The sequence below is a fragment of the Canis aureus genome, chromosome 19, assembly GCF_053574225.1.
Source record: "Canis aureus isolate CA01 chromosome 19, VMU_Caureus_v.1.0, whole genome shotgun sequence".
NCBI classification, from domain to species: Eukaryota; Metazoa; Chordata; class Mammalia; order Carnivora; family Canidae; genus Canis; species Canis aureus.
This window is the reverse complement of record NC_135629.1, coordinates 29,912,589-29,938,396: the sequence shown is the minus strand read 5'-3', so window position 1 is coordinate 29,938,396 and position 25,808 is coordinate 29,912,589. Positions and strand designations below refer to the sequence as shown.

The following is a 25,808-nucleotide window of genomic DNA, read 5'->3' as shown; positions in this document are numbered from 1 at the left end:
CTGACTTTTGAAGCCCTCCCTGGATTATCATTGTCCTTGAACTGGTTTCACTGCTCCCCCTGGGAAACCTGCTTGCAACTTCTGTTTTAGAGTTCTGTGTTTTCCAGCTACATTCCCTGAGCCAGCTTAACCGAGTAAGGCAGGCTGGGCCGTTCGATTGGCCTGGCTACCTTCTCCTCTCTGGCCACAATAGGAGGCTTCTGCCCCGGAACAAGCTTCCTCCGTGATGAACAGGTGTCCTGTATTTCATCTCCTGCTTCCTTATTGCTGTTCACTCAATTCACTTTGAGCTCCTGTTATGTGCCAGACAGTCTTATCTCCTAGAGCTAACTTTGTGGTTGGGGAGACAGGCCATAAGCAAAGCACGTGAATAAAATATGGGCTACTTGAGGTGACGCTAAGTGTGTGATGGAGAAAACTAAATCTGGTAAGGGGAGGGACACTCTAGGACTTAACGGTGAGTATTCCGAGTAGTTAAGCCCTTAAGTAGCAAGTGATATTTGAGCAAAGACCTAAAGCAGGAGGGAGTCTCATGGGCTCCTCTGGGAGCTGGTTACAAGTAGAAGAAACAGCACGTGAGAAAGCCCTGTGGCAGGAATGTGCCCAGAACCTCTCAGGAATAGCTAAGAGGTCAATGTGGCTGGAGGAGGCGAGCATGGGAGAGAATGATAGGAGAGAGTACCAGGAAGAGATGGGGGTAGAAGGGAGTCCCGTCATGTATAACCTTGGGGGTCATTGTGAATACATTGCCTTTCACCTTGAGATAAGTAGGGTTTGCTACAGAAGTGTGTTGTGATCTGACTTCTGAGTTAGCTAGCTGCTGTGTTGCCAAAAGCCTGGAGAAGATCAGGGCAGAAGCTGAGCCACCAGCTGGGAGATGTGCTGAAGTAGTCCAGAAGGAGGTGATGAGGGTACTAGTGCAGGTGGTAGGAATCAGTTACATTTAGATATATTTTGAAGGTGGGATCAGCAGAATCTGCTGACAGAAAGGTTGTGGTTCCTTGGGCCTGTCCTTAGTTCAGTAGAACCAGGGGAAAAGGAAAATCTCCAGCTTCCGCAGGTGTCTGATGTAGCATTGGAAATACGACAGACTAGCTAGCTCGGGAACTTCCTGGTGTTTAGGGGTGAGCCCAGTCTAGCCCAACCTAGACTCCCTTCCATGTTGTTCCTCCTCCAGGACAAAGTGCTTTGCAAACATCGGTCTGGAGCCCACTGGTAAACTGGAAGCTGCCTACCATGAGCTTAACTGAGCACATAGAAGTAACAAAAAGTCTGCACACTCTCTCTGCTCGGTACCGTGTGTGTGGTGTTAGCTGCAGACCTTCCCCATGGAGGAGCAGAGAGGGTGTACGGAGGCCCCAGACAGGTGACTATTGCTTAGCAGCCCTGGTATGAACAAGTTCCTGCCTTAAGCAGTTCCAGCAAAAACCTCAAGACTGTTTCTGACTGGCCCGCCTTGGTCATCTGCCCACCCAAAAACCCATCCCTGTGAACAGGAAAGACCATGGGCTCTGTGGCCAAGCATCCATGCAGACCAGGCCAGCCAAAGCCTGCATGTTGACCCTAAAAGGCTACGTGTTAGAAGGGCCTGTGTAGTATAGGAAAGAGAACTTGAAGACCCTTTCATTTGAAATGCATTTTCCAGTTAGAAAATGACAACTGTATATACTCTTGAGCTTTGCGCAGTGGCAGTATCATAGCCAATGAGGTTTATCCGAGACATGATTATTGCTAATTGTATATACTCTTGAAAAACTTGGTCTGAATAGGAAATGTTTTGAATAATATTTGATGTATAAAATAGACTTATGGCATTCTTTTACATATACATACCTATCTGTATGTATCCAAAGCTTGATTTAAAGTAACCAGAAGTTTAAACTTCAGTAGACTCTGCACATAAGCTATTACTAGACTCTTAATGCCAGTACACACAAGTAAATGTGAACGAGAAAATTCTTACAGATGAAGGAAAGTAAAATTGAATTAGCATCAGGACGAATGAGTTGGCTAAACATGAGAACAGCCTAGAGGAGACAAGAACCCATTTTCTGTCCAACTTTTTTGTTTCTTATTAATGTGAAAGGAGGAAGCATTGGAGAGCTCACACAGAAAATTGGTAAGTGCGGAAGAGACATGCATTTCCCATTGGCAATGTGGTTTGGAAGCGAGGACAACAGTGCTTCTCTTCTGCCTCTTGAGGCACAGAGAGAGTGGATGATTGCCAAACAGACTTGACATAAGTAGAGCATTGAGGCAGATCAAAACCTTCTGGATTGTTTCCTCCGTGGCAGGCCTGGCACCCAGGGGTTCAAACCAGCTCACTGTGGTGGCCGTTTCTACACCAAGGACTGACCCTTTGCAGCTAATGTTCTGGTTCCTGAGTGTGTTTGCTTGGAGTTGTTGACACCACAATCAAATGAATTCATGAGACCGTAGAAATGAATCCTGAGCCCTCTGATTTCTTTTCCACCACTAGTGTCTCCTTGTACAATGATGCTTGTGCTTGCTAACGTTTCCCAAATCCCTTGTTAGTGCCAGGCACTGTGCCAGGCTCTTGGGTGGAACCATCTCCTGTGATTCTCCGATTAAACCTTAGGACAGGTACTCCTATTATCCCCATTTAAATATAAGGGACTGGGAGCTCGTGGCAGTCAAGGGACGTGCCAGGGTCCTGGAAGAAGTAGTGAACCCTGATTTTGAACATAGAACCTCTTCGCTCTAGAATCCATTACCTATAGCTACATGTTATGGAAGCTAAGCATGACTGATGTTCAGTCAAGTCCACTGGAGGTGGGATGAGCGGGCCCATCAAGCCACCGCCCTACTGTGCACCTCACCTCTGTCTTTGGCCAGAGGAGGTAAAAGAACTAATGTTTGTTGAATGCCCACTATGGGCTAAGCAGTGTGCAGTATTCCCATCCACCGTGCCAGAATTTACAAAAACCTATTTCAGACTACCTTAAGCACAAGGTGAGGAAACCCATTGATTCATGGAATTGACAAGTTTTGGAGCGTCAGACCCATCTAGAGTGGTGAAATCCAACAAGGACAGCAGGCAGGGTTCATTGCTTGCATTGTGTGCCTCTGCTTCCCTCCCTCTTCATCTCTAGAGTCTGTTCTCCCCATGGTGGCTTTTCTCTGTGGCTCTGTTCCCACGTGGTAGCCTCTGGCCCATGTCAGACCTACAGACCTACATCCTTGCTGCAGTGCCCCCCTCCCCCCCATAGAAAGGGAATTTCTCTTCCCTTAGAGTTAAGTTTCAAGATGGTGTCTCTTACAACAGACTCAGGTCACTTGTTCACCCCTAGAAGCTTCTGGAGCAGAGGGTTTAAGACTTTTGTCAGGCCTGGCTCTTCAATTTAAGTCTGGAGCCCAGAAGTGAGGTCTTGCCATCGTGAAACACATGCTCTGAAACTGGGCAATGGGTGTTTTCCCAAAGGACCATCAAGGCCCAGAAAGGTGATCGGATGTAGGTGCCAGGCAGATAGAAGCAGCCGGGGTCAGCTCCAAAAGATGGGAAATTGGAATGAAGAGAGGAGGGATTTCTGCGAAGAAAAGAGAATTTAGACTTGGCTAGCAGAGAAATACATATGCAAGTAGGAGGTCGGAAACAAGGTAGGCACGTGAGCTCAGCCTGGTTAGCTTCAGGTTCTCAGGGAGGACTTTGCTGTCATGAATGCATGGGCCATGGACTGGAAAAATAAGGGCCACTTCCAGTCCCATCCCAGCTGCAGGATTATTGGAGCATGCGTGTAGCAGTTGAGAAGTGTTGTGTTGTTGAAGAAATGGTAAAGCTGTTTCTTCTGTTGCACAGGCGAGGGACCCACGTGCCACTTCCTGTGTTTATGCCATGCTTATATCGTACCTGTCACCCATCATGCTGGTCCTGGGGATTTGGGAATAAGCTCTTCTCTCCCAAGGTCCTTACAGTCTGCTGGGGGAGGCAGATGAGTACATGAAGTATAGAGAATGTTTGGAGGATGCAATCCAAGATGCTCTGCTAGCACAAAGGTAGGACTTCATCCAGTCTTGGAGAGGGTGTGGGATCAGAGAATGGTCACTGGAGAGCTGCTGCCCAAGCTGGGTTTTGGAGAGCAAGCAGCTATAAACTAGCGAAGAAGGTGTACAGGCAGGGGCTGGAGAGAATCTGGCCCCCGTAAGTGGGTACCCATGGTTTAGCATCACTGGAGCAGAGTATGGAGACAGCAAGAGCCAGATCCTGAAGGTCCTGGGTGCCACCTGAAGGGATATGTACCTTACCCTAAGCATGATGGAAAGGCTACAGGAGCCACACTACAGGAAGAGAAGATGAGGAAGAGGCAGTGCTGTGTTAGTGAGGGCGCAGCACAGGCCCAGGGGCACACAGCCTGGGTTTGGAGCCAGCTCCACCTCTCACTACCCACGGCCTCAGAGCAGGTGTCTTTAGCAGAGGTGCAGTTATTCCCAAAGGGGCAAAACTGGGTATTGGAGAGGTAAACAAGCTTCTTATATATGAAACATGGGTATACATATAGTACACAAATACATAGCATATTGCTGGTGTTAAAATTTCACTGGGGGATGGTGATTAGGAAGATGTCTATAGAGGCCCCTTAGGAAGTGCACTTGTGATGAGCACCAGGTGATGTAGGGAAGTGTTGAATCACTGTATCGTTCATCTGAAACGATAGAACACTATGTCATGTTAACTCACTGGAATGAAAATAAAACCCTTAAAAAAGGCCCCTTAGGAGAGGTGCCGGGGGGGGGGAAACGACCGAGAAACTGGTCTCTGACAAAACGACTCTCCCACCTTCAGTTTCTCCATCTGCAGGACAGTTCAGAAATGTGCCCATTGGGCTCCCGTGAGGATTAGGTGTGCGCTCTGGGACATGGTGATCCCAGTGCCTGGCAGGTGGTAAATAAGCAATAAGAGCTGTGTTATCCTCTGCTTTAGGCAAAACTAAAATCTTAATTCTGGGTCCTGGTGTACCTAAAATGTTGTTCTTTAATAAAACCAGACTTACAGACCTAAATCGTTGCTGTCCCCTAAATGTAATCCATGTATAGCTGTCTCCTTCCCAGTCATATGTCATTGCTCAAAACAGTGCTTGAAAATAGCTTTTGGAAGTTTCTTCTAGAGTCCATTCTTTTGAATGATCTCAGTAGCATGAGGTATTTATCCTGGAAATAGCTAAAAGTCATGCTAAATATAGCATGGAGCTAAATATAGTATAAATATAGGTGAACCAACTGAGGGGAACTATTTTGGGCCAAAAAAGGAAAGGTTAATGAAATCAGTTTGCGTGACACTCCCAGTGGGCCTAGAGGTAATTCCCTAAGCATATCCCTGAGTAACTGGGTTAGAGACACGACCAACCCACCTCCCACCCCACTCGGAAGCCTGGTGGGCAGCCTCATTAACTCAGGATCGCCTGTGTCTGAGCAAGCTTCATTTAGCTGCTGCAGATGCACCCCAACACCCTAATGGCCTCCCAACACAAAGTTTATTTGTCACCTATGAATAGTCTCAGAGAGCTGGGGAGTTCTCTTGTACCTGCATCTTCTCTTTCTGGGACACGTGTTTCCCAAATGGCTGCAGCAGGACAGAAGAATCAAGGTGGCACCTTGTTTCCAACCACACGGCCCAGAAGCGGAATCCCTCAGTACCATTTCCTCACCATGGGCCACAGATAGTCTCATGGCCCCAAGGATACACGATAAGGTGCGGAGCACGTGGATATTCCTTGAGTGTTGCTGGAAATAGCCTTAATTATTCAGACCCATTGGCATTGTTTAGCAATGGGTAGGTTTCCTGGAAAAATTCTGGAGGCCGATCATTAGGTCAGTCTTGTTATTTCACATTAGGCCCAAACTAGAAAATAAGGTAGGGACCTGGTTTGTTCTCTCTCTCTCTCTTTCTCTCCACCCCCCCAACTAAAGGATTCCTAGAGGCCCACTGGAGACCATTTGAGCAGTACTTTTATAGGCATCAACATGGATGTGTAGAAGAAACTCCTTTCTGAATATTGGTTAGCTCAGGTGTCAGAGGTAGGATGCTACAGTTCTTTCTTCAATGGTCCTTGCAAGGGTCTGCATTGAAGATCTGTAGGGGTGCAAATCCCTAACAATGCAGAAGTTGCTGTGAAGCTAGGAAGAAAATACATGCAAAGTGTTTGGGAGCAGGGGTCGGGGTCGTAGGGCAGCTACTAAAGATAAAATCGATGAAAAATCAATAGTCACGGTTTGCATCCTTTTGCAAATGGTGCCCTGTGTGTGCCTTTTAAATATTGTAATCCATGTCAACTGTGCAATGGTTCAGGGCTGTTAAGAGTCCATAGAAATGAAGGAGAAGCAGTAAATCGAATAGTTTTTGAAGTGTGCCACGTCGGCCTTACTACTCAGGAAGAAAACAAAATGCACCTTTTCAATTACTAACGGTCAGAAAATGCATTCCAAGAGGTGCCCTGTCTTACCAAGACGAGCTGTTTGCTTGGCCCCAACGTGCAGACATTCCTGAGAAGACAGCCACGTGGCTGCTGCCACTCAGAAGAGGACAATTTTTGGAAGGTTTCTTTCCAATTTGGATAACTTGAGGTAGAGGCTGGGCGAGGAGCTGTGTGCGGACTGCCCAGTCAGCGTGCTCAGGCAGACGGCTAGTATATTACCTTGTTCCGTAGCATCACTTAGCTGCAGTGAGCAAGACGTTAGTGTGCACTGAGAATTAGGAGTATTGACAAGTTCTTTAGAAGATTCTTAAAAATAAATAAATAAAAATAAAAGATTCTTTTCTGTAATCTTGGAGAAAATTGCTTTGAAGGTAGCTCTTTCCTCTTTGAGTGAAATCTCACCCCTAAAATGACTTTGTATATCTTAAGGCCTTTATTAGCCGAGAATCTTTTCTCGAACCTTCACCATACTGCACATGTGCTTAGCAGATGACTTTGCCACCTATTCAACATTCGGATCCTAGGAATTACTACGTTTTGAGGATCTGAAAACCAAGGCTTGGTGAGATCAGGTGACATGCCCAAGTCACTGTGTTCATCTTTGGTGGATCCTGGGGCTGAACCCAGCCACTGTCTTAATCATTCATTACTTTATTTTGCCAAAATGAGAAGTAGCATTTACTTCCTTCTGTAGCCTGTTTTGATAGCACATTTGTCAAAAAACAAAAACAAAAACCTGTGGTTTGCATTTGTGAAAATCATGTGGAAGAAAACTTTACAGGGCCAACTGTAATTTCAGGGGTTTGAGAAATGGAATATGTTTTGATGGTGAGACACATAACTTGATTGCTCTGTCTTATTCCAGCTCTAATCAGTGCTGGTATTACCTTGATGGCAAGTTAAGCATCTTATTGACCATAATTCTAGCTTGAAGAACTTTCCAGAAACCTAAAGCAGCTTTAATTCTCAGATTCAGATAGGGCTGAGTTAACTGCATGGAGTCTGGAGCAGGAAACTGGAAACTCTAAGTGGTTATTGTGACATCTGATGCAGGTTGGTTAGTTTGGTATTAGGAGGATTTCACGATCTGATCTGAGAAATTTGTCTCCCTTCAGCACATGACTGAGCCATCTGTAAAATCTGTGGCAGATCCGTCAACACCAATTTAGCCTCCTAGGCAAACAGGAAAACAGTCTTTTTTATAACCCCTACCTTTACAGTTGGAGAAATTTTGCCATGTGCCGGTGCCTCTTCATTAAGAATGCTATTCACGAAAACAAGTGAGTTTTGTCGATGCTGCAAATTTTTTTGCTTTCCTGGATGTTCACTGGGAGACAGCATAATAAATTGGAGGGGAAGCAACCACAGATGTGGCGGGGGGGAGGGGGTGGGTTGGGATAATAGAGGTTCCAGAAAATAGATACATGTGAACGTTGAGCGTGGGTATGTGGTAATACCCCTCTCCTGCCCAAGGAATGAATGACCACATGTGCCCCAACAGCACATGGCTCCCTCCTGTATTCCCCCAGAAGCAGCAAGGACACAGCTGCCGTGAGCCCGGGCACAAGCTCTCCACCCATCCCCCTCCATCCCAGGGAAGTCACAAAGGACACAGATGCCATTAAGAGTAATTTCTCCCATGCGTGTGACCATGAACAGCTAGCAAAGGGTAAACACTCATCCCAAACCAGTAATTGTTGATACAAAGCAAATGTTATATTTAATCCTCCTAGCAGATGTGGGCGGTAGCTAACCTTCTCCCCAAGGGAGGAAAACGGCTTCCAGAAGGGGAATGACTTGCCCAGGTTCACAGAGCTGGTATGTTTTAGAGGTATTCAAGGGTTTGGTTTTGTTGACCTGAGACCCTTTATGGCTGGCCCGTTTATTCCTTCCTTAGTTGCTTGTTCATTCAAAGGTGTTTCTCAAGCATCTAGTGTATGCCAAGCATGGGCAATTGGGCAAGGAGAGAAGAGCTGCTATCTTCAGGCATCTTGTAGGCTAATGGGGCAAATGAACAGGTAAAGAAAGGTAATCCCAAATGCAGTTCCAGGCCGGTTTTATTTAGTTGATGTACTGTTTTCAAAAATCTGGATCATTTTGAAAATAGGAAGATTTTACTTAAAACTCCAGCTACCAGAATCCCTGGGTGGCTCAGCGGTTTGGCACCTGCCTTTGGCCTAGGGCACGGTCCTGGGGTCCTAGGATCAAGTCCCACGTCGGGCTCCCTGCATGGAGCCTGCTTCTCCCTCTGCCTGTGTCTCTGCCTCTCTATGTCTATCATAAATAAATAAATAAATAAATAAATAAATAAATAAATAAATAAATAAATAAATAAAGTCTTAAAAAAAAAAAAACTCCAGCTACCTGGATTCTTGTGATAAATTGGGTGATGTGGTCACATTGTTATCATGTTCTTCTGTGGCATTAGTGGGCTGGATAGAGCTAACCATGGGGACATCTTTTGGGGGGAGAAGAGCCCCAGCTCGCCAGTCTGCCAGTCTCCCCCCATCCCTGCAGTCCCCTGCCTGGCCCCTGCATTTGGGTTCCCCTGAGTTACAGTAGTGACTTAGGGAGACCGTGCTCTGGAGTGGACTCTGGCCACTGCAGGGCCAGAAGGGAATGAGACAGAGTCCCGGAAGGCTCTGTGGAGGAGAGGATGGTGTGCTGTGACTTTCACCGAACAGAGAAAAGCCACAAATGCTCCAGGCAGAGTGCTGTGTCCGAGCTGACGGAGAGGCACTCGGACATGACATGATCAGTACTGCCAGAGGGAAGATGCTGTCACGCTGCCCATCGTCCATGCAAAACAAAGTCTACTTTTGTGGGTCGAATCAGATTCTTTTCTAGGGGATCCAGCCTGTACAAAGACACTGGGTTAGTTCAGTGTGCTTATGTGCAGAAGGCAATGGGAACAAAAAGTAGGTTCCTGTACTTTCCTCAAGTCTAGAAAAATCCAAGTTTCCAGCTCCCACCTTTTGGTGGCTTCGTGCGATCACCTTTTCTCTCTTCTGCAAACGCACCACTCACAGGACCCCTGAGATTCCAGGTACCACTTTTTTCTTTTAAAACTGGTGACTGCCCCTGTCACCCATCCCTTTCTGGAACCCGTATCTATAGCCATATTTCAAGATTTTTTTTTAAATCATTAGGAATAATTTTTACTATTCGACCCTTCACATCCTGACAATGTGTCCAGCCAGCGGGGAGAGCTGAAGCGCTTTGCATGATGCCAACACATGGCTTGCCTCGGAGGGCTTGAGTTCATGACGTGGTGGTGCTGAACTGTCTTTGCTCGGAGATGCCGAAGGGCAGGGGGGTGGGGAGCCTTCTGGGTCCCCAGCTGTTCCTGGAGGTGGGCACTGTTCTTCTCCCTGCAGCTGTGTGCCTGGGCTCTGGGTCACGTGCCAGCTAATGCTGCCGATCCCAGGCAACTTTTTTGCTCAATAACCGTTTCCCAAATGGCTACTCGGGGGCCTTTCAGAATTCACGAGAACTGTCAGTTGTTATAGTAACCGGCCCCCTGCTGTCGAGTTGGCCCTGAGATGCCAGTCGAAGCTCTTGGAACAGGCTAACACGTAGTCATTAGACAAAAGCAGGGAGAGATTCGCTGCTGAAGGTTGCCATTTAAACATTTTCCATGAGTCTTGAAAGAAGGGATTGATTCTGTTAAGGAGGAAATGGGTGGATACATTTTTTTTTTTTTTTTTTTTTTTTGAGCAAACTGACTTTTCAGGAAAAGGAAACTCGTACGTGGAGTCTCTTCTGCATCCCCGACACCTGCCTTTGGCCCTGTCGCCACCAAGTGTCCTCTCCCCCAGGGTCGATGGTGTCTGTCCTGGGGGCCTGCTCAGGTGGCCCCCTCATTTATCCAAGATATTAGTTACCGGCTCTATGGCATTTGCTTCTCAGTGACGTGTTGTCAGTTTACGGGTGGGAGTTTTAAGCGCCTGTGGTTGTGTGTGAGGAAAAGCTGCGGAGATAGCCGGCTCCGCTCCAGAATTCCCCAAGGAGTGAATCTGGCAGGATTCAGAGTAGGGCTAAGGGTTGAGAAGAAGTCTAAATATTTTAGGAAGCTGCAAATTTCAAGTTTCTATGAAGATTTGCAAAAACACTCCAACACGCTCGTGGTTTCTTCGGATTAATGTTCATCGCTGCACCGAGTACGTTCGTGATGTTTTGAGGACAGTTGTTGTAGTTGCAGACTGCACTCAACAGAGGGAGACAAGAAGTTCAGAATCACAGCGCGCTCCCCACCCCCCCAGCCCGACCCACGCACGCTTTGGACTCGTATTCCCAACTTTTGGCTTCTCCAAATTTTGGTTCGTGTGCCAAGCATTTTTACTCCATATAGAGGCTAATAATGATCAAAATAAACAAAAGAATTGTATTGGAAGAAGAGAAACCCAACACTGGAGAATTCAAGGATGTTCATCCCAGGGGAAAAAAAAAAACAAAAAACAAAAAAAACCCAAGTGAATCAGAAGCTGTCAGATGTTCTCTGGAATCACATACCTGAATTCAGAGTTCTGAGTGGGATTCAAGAGAACCTCCAATGAAAGAGAACTTTGCTACAAGTGAGTGTGTCTTCGCTGTTCTATCCACAGCATTTGGAAAGAATAGGAATCATTCCAGTGTGAAATCCTATAGCCCAGGTTGCTAGGGGATTAAATATAGTTAAGTAAACACTTGCCAGTGTTCTCCTGGAACAAAAGTGTAACTTTCAAATGCGAGACACGAGACTCAGATGCTGCACTAAGTTTTAAGGGCAAACTAAATATCAGACCTAGTATATACTAGTAGCCTTATCAGTACTACCCCCACTTTCCCTGAGGCGCCTCTCCAGTGAACTCCCCAGTCTGGGTTGTGAATCAGGAAAGTGTCTGGAGATGAGAGGGATGCATGGGGAAAAGACAAAACCCTGGATTGATCTAACAACACCACCTTCACATATGTTTTATGACAGAGGGGAGGTTCAGATGACCCCTAAGAGATTCCTGTTGAGTTCTATTTACTTTAATGGTGTTTTAAATGATCATATTTGCCAAAGCATCACCTCAAAGGTGGAAGGGTAGATACATGAATGGGGAAACCCAATAATGATTGGATTTGTGATTTCGTTACCTACCATTGACACCAGGACTGATAACAGGCTTCTAACATGGAATGACTGCTTTTAAGGGCAAAGTTCCCATTTTGTATTTCTTAACTAAGTGCAAAACAACCCTTGAGAGACCGAGTCACCTTTGTGTGTAAGCTTTCTCTTTTGAAAATGTCCCATATTGGAACTGATGACGGGTATGTCTATGTTAGGTGGGAGGGAGGGCATTCGTGTGGAACTCTTGGTGGCCAATTGAAAGTACTGTCTTCTACACCTGTTCTCTTTTGTTTTTTGTCTATTTAGAGGGTGTAACAAAATAAAGTCCAAGGGCTTTCCCAGACGTTTCCGTGAAGTGCCTTCTTCTGGGGAGAGAGGAGAGAAGGGGAGCAGGTGAGGGGCGGTCCAGCTTAAGGGGGGTGCCTCTTTGGCCGGGACTGGCTTGCTGGATTTTTGTTTTGTTGTCCTGGGGATGAAAGTCCTCTAGACAGCACAGTGCTGCAACTTACCTGTCTTGCCCCAACTCCCGAAAGTAAGAATTGCAAATACCAATGCAGCTTGCTGGTAGCTGGTAGCAATGAAAGTATGTCCTGAGTGTGCTTGCTTTGCTTTATTTGGCGGTCTGTGGGGGGCTGTTTTTATTTCTAGAAGGGGGCATACTGGGAATGTTCTTTGTTGGTGTGTATGTCAGCTGCATCTATTATCTTTCCAAAATTTCAGATGTGTGCATGTTTCAGAGCTTTAAAAAAAAAAAAAAAAGCATGCATTTAGCCTTACAAGTGAAAAATGTGTTTTAGAAACCTAAATGTATAAATAAGCTAAGGAAGAAGAGTAGGAAGGGAAGAGAGAAGTGAGCAAATGGGGATATAGCATGTTTTTCCATAAGAGTGAAATTTTTTGAGAATGAAAGCGTACGCGTTCTAAATGGCTTAAATACTGGGAAAAATTATTGTCCTGGAATGATTTACAGTAAACCTTTAGAAGTCCGGATCATGTGATCTTAATCACCGCACATGCGCTCTTGATAATATTTTTATAAGGCTTATCTAGGCATACTCTACTTAATATGGTAATTAATATTTTAATACTGCCAATTAAGATAATTCACTAATACTGTGTTGTGAGTGGTTTCTTATTACTTTCAATGAACCAATTTATAGTATTTATCTTAGAATTTTTACTGGAACGATTTGTCTCCCTTGGTTGAGGATAAGTCTGATTATTAGGATGAAATTTTAGATACTTCTCCATCTAATCAGGTATACTTATGAGATCTGAGAAGGTATAGTACAAGAATTGTGGAAGATTAATGAGAAATTCTACGATCTATCTTCTTTTAAGCTACATGGCATGATTTTGGTCGTTTTAGGGAAAATGGGTAACTGCTGACACCGGTAATATAATTATTCTTTCTAAGATCTTTTTGCTTCCTGAAGTCTTCAATTTTCTAATCTGTTTTCAAAAATCCAAAGGTAAAAACTGAAATAGAAACCCCTCTGTATACCTTTCAACTTCTAATCTTAGAGAGTACCTTTGACATCATGTAAATGCCTAATATTCATGTCCAGTCTGTTCTGAATATAATGTGTTTCTGTCACACGTTAAAAAAAAAAACAAACAGCATCACCTCATGGATGCCACAGAGATAATGCACATCTGATTTCTGCATTTTCCAGACATGCCTGTGATTAACTCTCACTTACGTTCCTAGCCCCAGGTGTGGGAGTGGGCTTATGATAGATGTATTTCAGTTTGTGGGTGGATGTATTTTGTTACAGGGTGTTCAGTCTTTCTGGTTTCTTCTCTACTTCTGAGTGCCGGAAGCTTGGTGGGGGGAGGGGCACAGTGACTTTCATTTAGATCTAGAAGTTGAGAACCATCTTGGGAAGCGACAAGTATTTATAGAATCCACCTGATGATGAATTCCATATTTGACTTTACTTTTTTGATGACGTAGTAGCAAAGAAAGAGCGACCTTGGCTCAGGGAGAGACTGGTTCTAACTGTGGCTCTACCTTTTCCCAGCTGTGTGACCTTGAGCAACTGAACAAAACCCTCTGAGCCTCAGTGTCCTCATCTAAGAGTAGGTCCAAAGATAGTTCCTTTCATTGGGTTGTTGCAAAAATGAAACGAGGTAGTACATGGGAAACTCTTAGTGTGTGTAATATGGTACCCCATCCCAGCGGAGGAGGAGACAGAGATTCTGAGAAGTTACTCGTCTGGGCTACCCTGCTTGGGTGGCTGAGTTGGGACAGCCATTGGTGGTCTGTGTCCTCAGCAGTGCCCCCTCTCACTGCTTGATGTGCTTTGCTAATCAATCCATGATGAAGAGGGGGCCAGATCTCCCCCATTCCTTCTGCTGGCTGCCCTGCCATACTCTGCTCCTCTAAAGCCTACAGCTCCTCATTCCTCTTGATGGCTGTGTGGACTGAAGGGCCACCAGCCCACTCTCCCTTCTCCTCCCTCCTTCCTTATCCCAGGAGCATTGGCAGCAGCCTCCTGACCCAGTTCTGTCCTCTGCTACTCTATAAAAAGCCTTACAGAGGACAGAGGCCCCGCCCTCCCCTACCAGGCTGCAGATGCATGAGGGAAGCAGGGCTGTTAGCCTCTGTCTCCCGCGTTGGCCTCTTTATATCCACTCTCGTTTCCTGTCCTGGTCTGCATCCCATCCAAATGTGCCAGGGAATCAGGAGAAGAGCCCGAAAAGCTGCCTGAATAGCGACCCTTCAAACAGTTAAAATAGCTGTTGCCAAGTCTATGCACATGAACCTCAGGGTACTACCCATTTGCCTGTTGGGTCTGACCTCACTCGCCTGGAACACTCTCTGCCCACAGTGGGAGGGGAGGCCTGTGTAGTCTGAGGGTGAACAGAACCCAGAAAAGCAGGACAGTGGCTGCTGGAAGTGATGCTGATTATCCACCCCCATCCCCACCAGGACAAAGAAGAAAACAACAATAAAAATCAGACCCAAGTGTTTAATCTAAAAAAAAAAAAAAACAAAAACAAAAACAAAAAAAAAAACTGTTGATTTAAATTTTGAATAGGTAATACTTAACATGGTTGAAAATCATAAAGTTTAATATTTATTATATATACCCCTCCATCTCCCTCTGATCACATACCCTCCTGACTCCCTACCTCCTCACAAATAGGTAACCATGACTGCTAGCTTGTTGTCTCTTCTTCCAGACGTTGGGGGTGGTGTGTGTAAGCAAATATGAATCTACAGCCCCAGATCTCCTTTTACACAGTAAAAACTGCATACACGATCCTTTGCCTTGCTTGCTTTGCTTAACGTGATTTTTGTCTTTGCAAATGTGGTTTCCTTGGTTTGGTTTTATTTGTTTGTTCGTTTTTTACAGAAACACAGTATTTCTTTGTATAGTTGTCCTGATTGATTTCACCAATCCTCTGTGGCTGTCATTTTGGTTGCTTCTAGGCTTTTATTATGATGAGCAGTACCAAGGTGAATAACTTTAAGTCATTGTGCATGGAGATAAGTCTATCTGTAGGATAAAGTCAGGAAACAGGCTGTGTCAGGAGCTACATGCATTTGTAATTTTGATGGATGGCGCCGAATTGCTCTCCCCGGTGCCATACCCAGGGCGGCTTCTATTGGTAACGTGCAAGCACCTGTTTCCCTGCACCTTCCCCAGCATGGTGTATTGTCAAACGGGGGCCACTTTTCCAACCTCATGGGTGAGAACAATGGTGTTAATATAGCTGGACTGTGTTTTCTCTTATCAAGAGGGAGGCTGAGCATCTTTCATGTTTTTGCCCTTTGTGTTTCTTTTGCTCTAAACGGTTAGTCTTTCACTCATTTTCCCTTTCCATTGTTGGTCTTTTTCTAATTGAGAGATATCACTGTCAGCAATAAGGCTTGCAAATATTTTTTTCCTCATCTGTGGTTTGTCTGTGAACTATGTTCATACAGCGTCTTCAACTTCATTTAATCAAATTTACCCATAAACTTCTTTTGGTTTCTGGATTTGGAATCCTCATTAGAAAGGCTGTCTCCATTCTGCGATGACTTATTTTAGTACTTCTGTGGTTTCAAATTTGAATGTTAAATTCTTAAATCATTTAGAATTTGACCTGGTTGATAGTATGATAACTAAATCTACTTTTCTCTTCCCAGATGGTCCCAAGTATCTAAAAAGTACTACCATAGGGCTGTGTGGTGAAAAGACACGTAATACCTTGCAAGATCCTTAAAATGACACTCTTTCAGCTAAAGTCTGACGGACTTAGCATGTTAATGAAATAGTCACCAAAAAGTTTTTACTAGAACGCTGTATATTACAGGTGCTGAATCATGTGTAGTGAATGAAATGTGAGTTTTCATTTCCCACCTCCTGCCCAAAAGGAGTTAAAGACCATCATGTCCCCATTAACCAGCTCCATCAATGGCAGATTGTGTCAGTGCCTTAAAACAGTGGCAAGAGGAGGTGGAGAGTTCCTTAAGCCTCAGTCCAGAAATTCAGAACATTCCAAGCCAGGTTCGTAACTAAGTGTGGTATAGCTACCACAAAGCCCCTGACTTCAAGCCTTCTTTTCTGGTTAAGAGCTTGGAGGACTGGGAAGTACTGTCTAGAGCTCACTTGCTTAAAGCCAGCCACGATGTAAAAACTGCCCCGTTCAGGTTCTTGATCAGGTCAAAATGTGGTTTATGAGATGACCTCTGCTGTCTTCTCTCCTGGAAAGTATTAGCAGTATTTCAGTCACTCCAAGGACTGCTTGGCACACTTAATATTTAGCACGAAAGCGTCCTGTGCCGAGACCACTTAGGTGTATATAATTTATTTCCTCCCACATCCCTTAGATGCTCATTGCAGGAGTTTGTATCCGCCACTGAAATTCTTCCTGCAAATATCAGATCTTTGTCACTTGCAGCTGTAACAAAAGTTGAATGGCCATCTCCCCTGACCAAATAAGATCCAAAATATTTTGAAACATTTTCTCCTCATTTCATATATGTACCCTCTCTCACCTCATCCATCTCCATGGTTTGGTTCACTTTACCTCTTTCCTTCTTCCCTTCACCTCCTCCTCATATCTGACAGGCTGTACTTATCCAAGGTATGACAACCATATGTCCCAGGATTTCCAGAATTGCTCTGATGGGAAATACGTCTCTTGATTATTCCCAAAAGTACTTTGATATTTGTCAGATCACATGTGCCTTTTATGGTTCGGAGACCATGAAAATGAGAAGTGAAATTCTGAATTCTTCTTTCTAGAAGGTTCCTTCCTGAAAATATAATGCAAGTATAAGCTGAGTTGTACAAACAGAATTATTTCACATACAGTAAAGGAAACTGAACAGCAAGTGAGTGCTTGCATCCGAAAAAAATCACAACGCAGAACTTACGGTGGGCTCTTTTCCAAGTGGGACCCCTGAGTTATTTCAAGCAGACACTCCTCTTTGAGGAGAAGCCCAATAACGCCCACAGGCTTTTCCTTCTATTGTGGTCTTTGTCACTTCAATTTCTAGAAACATTTTGCCCTAATAAATCAGTCCACATCTTTTTAACACAGCTCTCAATCATCCTCCTTGAAGGCATGCAAATGTTCTCAACTTTCTATTTACAAGTGGCTCTTATTCATACATGGTTTACTACAACAGATCCATTCACAAAAGTAAATATTAATGTGATTTCTGTACTCAACAGCATGAAAATAAATGGGATTATTAGCAGGCATGGCACTGTAAATTTAAATGAGGGCAGTATATAAATCAGTTAAGATTGCTTAATTAATATTCAGCAGCCGCTCAGCCAACTGCCCGTTCTAGTCTGCAATTAGCATTTTGAGTTGCACACTGCTGACAAACTCCTTGTCACCCTCATATGATTATAGAACCATTGAGCTTAATTGGAAGATAGTGACTGGGTTTCTGATCCCTACACATCATCTGGTTATTTTGTCATCCCAGGTTTTTGTAGGATTCTAGGAATGGTGATGTGGTCTGCACTTTCCTGGGTCCCGGCAGTGGTGATGTGGAGGGATGTTGTAATGAGCTGGGGACCCAGGTTGAGAACAATGGGACCTCTCATTGCTTGTCAAAAGGGATGTATATTTTGGCCCAGATGTCTGTACATCTCAGAAACCTCTGCTCCTATAACCAGGGCTGGAGATGCTGCCTTTTGAGGACCCTTTCCGATATATACTTTGCTTTTGGAAAGTCTCCCATCACCTAAATTATTCCTAGTTGCCTGTCAGAAGAGCAGTAAGAGGTGTAAGGAAGAATGAAGATAGCAGAGGTTCTCTATGCACATACCTGGGAAAACACTGGAGCAACAGAAAGGAAAGCCTTTCTGTACAACTTTGGTTACTCGGGGTGTTCTGTGTTAACGGTGTGTCCAATTCCTGGAAGGAGATGGGGAGGGAGAATGCCAAGTCTAGAGATTTCTTTCTTATCTTTCTCATTTGCTGTGTTTTATTTGAATAGTAAGTCTCTAGAGCTTGAGTAATTATTGATACTGATAAAGTACTGTCAGAGCAGCTGCAGGCAGGGATTGTGTGTGTGTGTGTGTGTGTGTGCGCGCGCGCGCCTGTCTGTCTGTCTTTCCGTCTTTCTCTCTCCTCTCTCTCCCCCTTCCTCTCATCATGAGAACCAGTTAAACATGCCGGGCCTGTCATGTGCTGGCAGAGTTTGGGGGGGGTGTAGCTCAGAGAATTGACACTGATGGCTTACTGATACTGGTCAATCTTTACTGTATCCTAATCACATGTGTGCTGTGCTTTCTCAAGTACAGAATTATTGGTTTTTGAAAAAGCCTCTCTCTTCAAAGTCTCTCCCTTATTTAAAGGAATGAGAAGCTATTTTTAGAAATTTTAGTCCAAGACCAAATGTTCACGACTGTACACTTAACGTGTCCATGGACTTTTTCTAAGCTAGACTGATCCATCCATGCTTGCTCCTACCATGAAGCCTCAGGCACCACATGGGCCTGGACCACAGATCATGGGGTTGGGCTTGAAACCAAGGGAGCCACTCCCTAGAATCCATGTCAATTTGATGAGCTACTAGCAGGGGTATCACGCATTATCTTCTTGACTTCCAGACAAGCCTTTCCTAGAAGTCTTAAAACTTAAGAGCCCATGTTAGTTTTCTAAAAATGAATGAGTGAATGGAGGGTGAGAGAGAAAGTATGTTTGCTTTTTACTACTTAGAACTTTTCATGAGATGCACCTCTACATAATAGGTAGGCCATCTTTGGTCAGGCACCAGAAACATTTGGCTTGGATTCAGGAGCTATGTGTTCTGAAGAATGCATATGTTTAAACAGTAGACTCATTCAGTGCAGAGAGGCAGTTTTTCTTTTTAAAGATTTATTTATTCGTGAGAGACACAGAGAGGGAGAAGCAGGCTTCCCTGCAAGGAGCCCGATGTGGGACTCGATCCTGGATTCTGGGATTATGCCCTGAGCCGAAGGCAGACGCCCAACCGCTGAGCCACCAAGGCGTCCCGCAAGGCAGTTTTGCTATGAGAGGTGCCTAAGGAGTGCAGCCAATTCAGGGGTTGGCATATGCACATCTCCCTTTTAGTTTGCATTCAGGCCCCTGTACCCCTTTAGTTGAAACTATTAGCTGATGGAAAAATTAGCTGATGCCAACTGGGGTGTCTTCTTGCTCCTACCTAGAAGCCTTCAGTGAATATCTGATGTAACTCTATCATGATATTTCTTCGTGGGGATGAGTTTGAGAGAGCCATCTTTTTTTTTTTTTTTTAAGATTTTATTTATTTATTTAAGAGAGACACAGAGAGGCGGAGACACAGGCAGAGAGAGAAGCAGGCTCCATGCAGGGAGCCTGATGCAGGACTCCATCCCTGGACCCCAGGATCACGCCCTGAGCCAAAGGTAGACGCCCAGCCGCTGAGCCACCCTGGAGTCCCTGAGAGAGCCATCTTAACTAGCATTTCAGTTTTGTTCCAAGTGACGGGACACTAGGAATAAGGACGTCAGAACATCCAAACTGCTTAATAAATAATACAAATTCGATTCCACGACAGAAACCAAGATCTAATTTGCTGGCAGATGAGGAGAGCAGTCCACAAAGGTGGTGTAAAGAATAGCTTTGGGAGGAAAAACTTTCACTTGAGAAATCTGTGATCTGAGAAAACACTTCTCCAGCATGGGTGGCAGAAACTATGCTCCAACTTCAAGAAATGCCACCCTATTTCTGAGAACTTAGGTTCCAACAGAAACAGAGCAGAAGACCTTTCAAATTCTTATTTAAGTATGTGAGATGCAGTTTATTTTTTTCTGTATTTGAGAGGATTATGTTAACATCCCTGAATTCTTAACTATGGTTTTTTTTATCCCATATGGGACCCTATAAATTCTAGATGCTTACTTTTTATCATCATTTTTATGGTGGATGCCGTTTGAGACTGCTTCATTTTCTTCAGTGGCTTTCTTAGAGCACTGGAGACTCTCTGGAACCATCCCCCCTGTATCACAGTGCTTCTTAACCAGGGACCATACAGACCAGCATCCCTGAGGGAGTTTTTCTAGATGACACAGACCTGTTCCTCCCACCCTAGAATCGCTCAGCTAGAATCACTAGGAGTGGAGCTCATCCAGCATGGGTGTTTTAAAAGCTCTCCAAATCAAAGTGATACATACGTACTGCTCATTGATGACCACCACTTAACTAAAACCCTACTGATATGTGCTGTGTGTGTGTGCAGTGTGTGTGTGTGTATGTGTGTGTGTGAGAGAGAGAGAGAGAGAGAGAGACTTCAAGACTCGCCAAAACTGAGGCATACCTAAACTGGGAAACTCAGGTCAGCAGAATATATGTTGTGTGTCTCTGACTCTCTCTCTCTCTCTCTGTGTGTCTCTCATGAATAAATAAATAAAATCTTAAAAAAAAAAAAAAAAAGAATATATGTTGCAAAGGTAGATTAGAGGAAGCAGAAGTTACCTAATTTGGTCATTGCTAAGCCAGGTCAGGGTCGTTGGAAAAAAATTATCTGTTCTCAGTTCCTTAGGGGGGACATATTGATGGGGTGGAGGCAGCAAGGAAGAAAAAGAGAAAAGAGTGAAAGGGAAGGACATAAAATGTATGCTGCGGATCTAGCAGACTGTAACAGGTAAATAAACTTGTAAATGTGTTTTTGATTCCAGCCGTGGTCCACTTCATTGTTTTCCTTCCCGTTTTCAGGTATTTGCGTAAACGAATGTTCAGTGTGGAGAAATTACAATTTTAGAAAATGACCCTTTATGATCTAGAATCTTGTTTCCTTCAAGGAGACCATAGTTGAAAAACAACTGGACCTAGACGGAAATTTGAAGTTGCGTGCACATGACGCACATGAGCATTCTCAGAAATTCTCTCTCCATTCTCCTGAGCTCAGAATTAGAGACCGTACTGCCTCTTTGAACAACACATCACGGTGGAAACATTTAGAGGAACGAAAACTTGTGTTTTCTTTTCCCTCGTTTTCAAAATGCCTGCCTTTACTTGATTATCCCCGTACACTGCTGATGAAGGCCAAAAACACTCTCTCGTGGGACTTCCCTGAAAGGAGTTAAAACGATGTCAGGTGATGTTGACCCTGAACAGCTGCTTTTCGTAGGTATGAATTTTCCCACAGTGTCTAATTTCTGCACACAAGAGTTCACCTCAGTGCAGTGAAGTCAATGTAGGGAAAAGTCCATACCAAACTAACAGCTGGGTCAGTCTCCTACTCAAAGGAGACCTCCAGGGGCACCTGGGTGGCTCGGTTGGTTAAGCATCTACCTTTGGCTCAGGTCACGATCCCAGGGTCCTGGGATCAAGCCCCACGTTGGGCCCCACGCTCAGCAGGGGGGTCTGCTTCTCCCTCTGCCCCTCCTCCCTGCTCCTGTGCGCTCCCTCTCTCTCTTTCTCTCTATTCTCTCTCAGAAGTTACCTAATTTGGTCATTGCTAAGCCAGGTCAGGGTCGTTGGAAAAAAATTATCTGTTCTCAGTTCCTTAGGGGGGACATATTGATGGGGTGGAGGCCTTTAAAAGAAAATAAAGCATACCTCCAGTAATTAGTGATTAAAGGGCTAAATATCTAAACATCCATAAAAATGGGAGAGGAAACCAGCGTTAATAGGTATGTCGGTTCCTACTTGTTATAAAGGTGTTAGGTCCAGTGTGATGTATTGTGTTCCAAGCACAGGAGAAAACGGCCGTCTGTGGGTCTGCATGTGAGTGTGATTACAACGGTCGCCCCCGATGGATCTCCTTGCTCCAGTTTTGCTGCCCTGTCCACCACTCATCACATAGCAGCCAGAATGAGCCTTTTGAAGGAGACCAGTCAGACTGTGCCCCTCCACCGGTTAAAGCCCTGGGCTGCCTTCCCATTTTCCGTAGATCCTGGGGGAGCCTGTGGCCTTGGAACAGGCAGAATCTGGCTCCTGGCCGCCCCTCCCCCCTTCCCTCCTGCCGCCCCTCCCTGCTTTCACCTCTGGCTTCCTTTCAGTTCCTGCACCAAGCAAGCTCACTGTGCTCTGCGCCTCCTGAGGGAGCTGCCTGACCTGCCCAGAGGGGTCCTCCCCTGCCGCTTCCCATGGCTAATCCTCTTCCGTAGGGTGTAGGGTCGTAGGGTCGCAGGGTCGCAGCTCCCAGCTCCCGTGGCACTTCGGCCTCTATTACTTTCTTCATGGCCCTTGACTATTTGTTGACTTGTTTGCTGCAAATCTTCACCATGAGAACAGAGGCACCTTGTCTATCTTGTTGGTCAGACCTCTCTAGCCCCTCATCACCAATGACCAAGGGTCAATAGTAAAAGAAAAAGCGTGTGGAAGGGTGTACCCCACAATGTTAATAGTCATGCTCACTACGCAGAGGATTTGAAGTAACTTGAATTGATTTCTTTTCCTTTTTGTCTATCTGTATTTCCTAATTTTTCTGCTGACATCATGTATTATGTATGTAATTTGAATGGTTAGCCAGGCTTAAGGAAGTGGCTGTAAAGCTTCTAGGCAATTGCAGGGAGAAGGCATTTATCTGCACGCTCCGTGCTCTGCAGTTGGTATTGAATCAATGTTTTCTGAGTCCACTGAAACCTTTATTTTAGGGAAGGTATTTCCCCAAAGTTCTGTTGCCCACATGAGTCCTTGTGTGGGAGGGAAGTCTGTGTGACAGGCGCCAAGGTGCAGAGGTGGAGAGCTGTGTCTCCCAGATTTCTGACCTTCATCCGCAGTGGTGTGCTTTTCTCTGACAATCACAGGCTTATTTTGCTCCAGGGAAAATCCATTATAAACAGCAGCACATGGGGCACTGGGGTGTGATGTGCTTTGGTACACACTGCTTTTTTTTTTTTTTTTTTTTTTCCCAAAGAGAATGTTGGAATCGTTGGTTCCGCATGTAACAGTGAGTGAATGGTCTGCCTGCCTTCTTCCAGAAAAAGCATAGACAATATAGTTTATCCTTTCTAAGTCACCTGGCTTGAACAGTACCTTGACCAATAGCAATTCTTTCTACTAATAGCTTTATATACTGGAAATTTAATAAGTATAGTAATTATATCTTAAAACAGGAGACTGACTTGTGTGTGTGTTTCCCATTAGTTCAAGTCTGACCTGATGAATTGTATGTCATTTATTTCAGTGTTAGCACTTCGTGGGGCTAGTAAATACTTGAATGGTCCGGTATCTCAACTAAAGCAGGTTTTCCCTAGCTGTGCCACTAGGCGGTTAAGGTTTTACCTCATTTGTGGAGTCTGTCATCTGGGTTTTAACTTGAATGTTACTTCCTGGAAACCTGTGCAAATTTGGGGGAGAGAGGAATCCAAGATTATAAAACTTGATGACTGAATTAGAAACAGAAAGAAGCTATTCCCTCAGACAAGAAAATCATGTGGCTTTTTTTTTTTTCACGTGGATTTCCATCATTTTCACATTCAGTAGAAGATTTGGGTATTATCAGAGCCCTAAAACATTTTGTGCATTTCACATCCATGTAGCTTAAGTCAGGCTGACTGACATTCTTTCTCGATTTAGGTAAAGGCAGCTAAGGATGAGTGGTGAAAACTTGTTTTATTATTTATATTACCAATGCCAGGCAGTTCATGGGGGGGGGGGGGGGGGGAATCATTTTCAGCCCTCTGCAAGAGCAGTCCTGCAAGACATGTGCCGAGCAGGAGTGACTTATGTTCAGAATCCCCTAATGGCATGGAGCAGCAATCCAGATTGCTTCTAGAACAGTGCCCAAATGTACAATTGGTTGGAGCTTCTTTCCGTCTGGAAACAGGCACTGCTTAAAGAAGAAAGCCGTGCCCAACATAATCATCCCAGGATCCTTGGGATTAGATGAGCAAAGACAACTCTGAAGAGAGGTTGACTTGCTCTAGTGGTTGGAAGGCAGCCCCCAGGGAAAGCAAAGCAGTAGTGTGTATAAACGGGGCTTGGTGTGAGGCGCCGGAGGAGTGGGCTGGATCCCAGGGACACCGAGCACCAGAAGGATGCCGCCTGCTTGGCTAAAAGACCCAGCAGTAGGGCCAGCTATTGTGAAGCCCCTCCGCCAGATGAACAGGGACCCTTCTCTGGTCACAATAGCCATTCACGCTGAGCCGCCTCATTAAATATTCAGCCTGTGCTTCCGGCAGCTCATTAGGGCCGCAATGAGCAGTGACGTGGATGCTGGAAAGCCGAGGGCCAGCCAGCATCGGTAGGCAGAGGCTGAGTGAGCTGCTGATGGCTATTCTGTTCACTGCCTGTCCTATGATGACCAGTGTTTGCTCCCTGCTTTGCCTGAAGTACAGGTAAAATAAAACCGAGAACAGGCAGGTGACACCTGAGCACTTCAGGTTCTCGTCTCCAGTGTTGTCTGGCAAGGGCCTCGGATTTGGAGGGCTTGCCCCCTTCAAGCCCCCTGACCCCCTTCAGGAGCTGTCTGCAGCTTCGGGGGCCTCTGCTGAGCACCAACAATGTGGTGCTATTGTGTACTTGGGCTGTTTGATGACTGCGTGTGGGAGGGTGCGAGGTGTGGTTTTGAACTTGGTGCGGGACGTTTAGAATACCAAATTACTCCTCCTCTGTAACAGGTCAGGTTTAGAAAGAGTGTGGGGTGATCTTAACGGTTTGTGCAGCAAGTTTTGCTCCGTTTATGCCAAGTTTTCGTGTATTTGAGCGCTTCACGACTAAGCTCTTCCCTTTTTGACAATCAGGATAGGTATGGTACAATAAAAAATAAATATTCTTCAGCGCTTGGGGATTCGTCCAATAGACTGAATGTTGTCCTTCTTAAATCTTGTTACTGTTCCACGGGTTTGCGCTCAGTGCTGTGTGGTATTTAAAGCTGGTAAAATCTGTGAAAGAAGAATTGAAAAATGAACTCGAAGTGTATTTCTCTGGTCTCACTGTTTGCATGTTTTTCTCTCTCCTACACAGAAAATGTTTTCAGACAGCTCATTTCTATGTGGAAGATAGCAGTTCACCTCGGGTGGTCCCCAATGAAAGTATCCCTATTATTCCTATCCCGGGTAAGTACGACACACTCGTATTTCCAATGGGCTAATTGTTTTTCTCTTTTGTTTGTACTTTTGTGTGACAGCCATGACAAAATATTATTTTCATAGCCTTTGAAAGCTTGCCCTGTCTACGAGATCCTTAACTAAGGGTGATTTAATGAAATTTTTGCTCCTTTATGTATCTGCAATGTGAGGAAGTCCTCTTTGAGAGGAGCAAATAACTATGAGTTAGTTAATACAGGATAGACTCACATGCAGGGAGGGGAAGTAACAGTAGACAAAAGGGAAAGCATAGATATTTGCAATCCACTTGGACTGAGTTTCATTTGGATAGGCAATTTGCTCAAAAATTGTTTTTAAAATCCCAATTTGTGATACATTTTTCTCGAGTTTTCTCCTGAGATTCCTTACTCTGAAAATACTTAGTGTTGGAAGTTTTGCTTCTTAGGATTTTGTGTGGAAGTCTAGGCATACCCTCTTGGTCCAAGGCATATTTCATTGGTCCTCAGGTAAAGGGATGAAATACTTCGTTAGTGTTAGGAGTAGGGGCTGGTGGAATGTACTGTGGTAAATCCTAGCAAATGCAGTAAATATTTAGAAGTTCAGCAGCGGTTAGTTGTAGTAGTTGGGATGTGGGAATTGAAGATGGCTCCCACCATGTTTATTTGGCATCCCTTCCCTTTTTTTGCCAAATTTGAACTTTCGTCCTCTGGGTTTCTTTACGTACTCGCAAATGTCTATCTTTAGCTATCTCCAACATCTACTCTCCTGGCATTTTTTTTTTTTAATAAACAGAGGCACTGCTTTTACTATAGCGCTGTGTCCCAC

The 25,808-nt window shown here is 44.8% G+C and overlaps 1 protein-coding gene, 1 long non-coding RNA gene and 1 other non-coding gene across 7 annotated transcripts in view; 2 read left to right on the top strand and 1 right to left on the bottom strand.

The window, feature by feature from the left end:
• The window catches only part of PTPRG (protein tyrosine phosphatase receptor type G), a 704,516-nt gene that overhangs the window by 621,550 nt on the left and 57,158 nt on the right, over nucleotides 1-25,808 (top strand). For 3 of the 4 annotated variants that reach the window (XM_077858250.1, XM_077858249.1, XM_077858252.1), the window contains 2 exons: nucleotides 11,833-11,919; nucleotides 24,901-24,992. In XM_077858250.1, the coding sequence (XP_077714376.1) occupies nucleotides 11,833-11,919; nucleotides 24,901-24,992 (179 nt within the window). The remainder of the gene's footprint in view (nucleotides 1-11,832; nucleotides 11,920-24,900; nucleotides 24,993-25,808) is intronic. The other variant, XM_077858251.1, reaches the window with a different exon arrangement.
• On the top strand, nucleotides 1,675-1,810 carry LOC144291273 (U4 spliceosomal RNA). The gene has a single exon (XR_013358586.1). It is a non-coding gene; the product is annotated as a U4 spliceosomal RNA (small nuclear RNA).
• Nucleotides 22,946-25,808, bottom strand: part of LOC144289815 (uncharacterized) — a 35,255-nt gene continuing 32,392 nt past the window's right edge. For both annotated transcript variants that reach the window (XR_013357786.1, XR_013357793.1), the window contains exon 4: nucleotides 22,946-24,818. This is a non-coding gene — a long non-coding RNA (uncharacterized LOC144289815). The remainder of the gene's footprint in view (nucleotides 24,819-25,808) is intronic.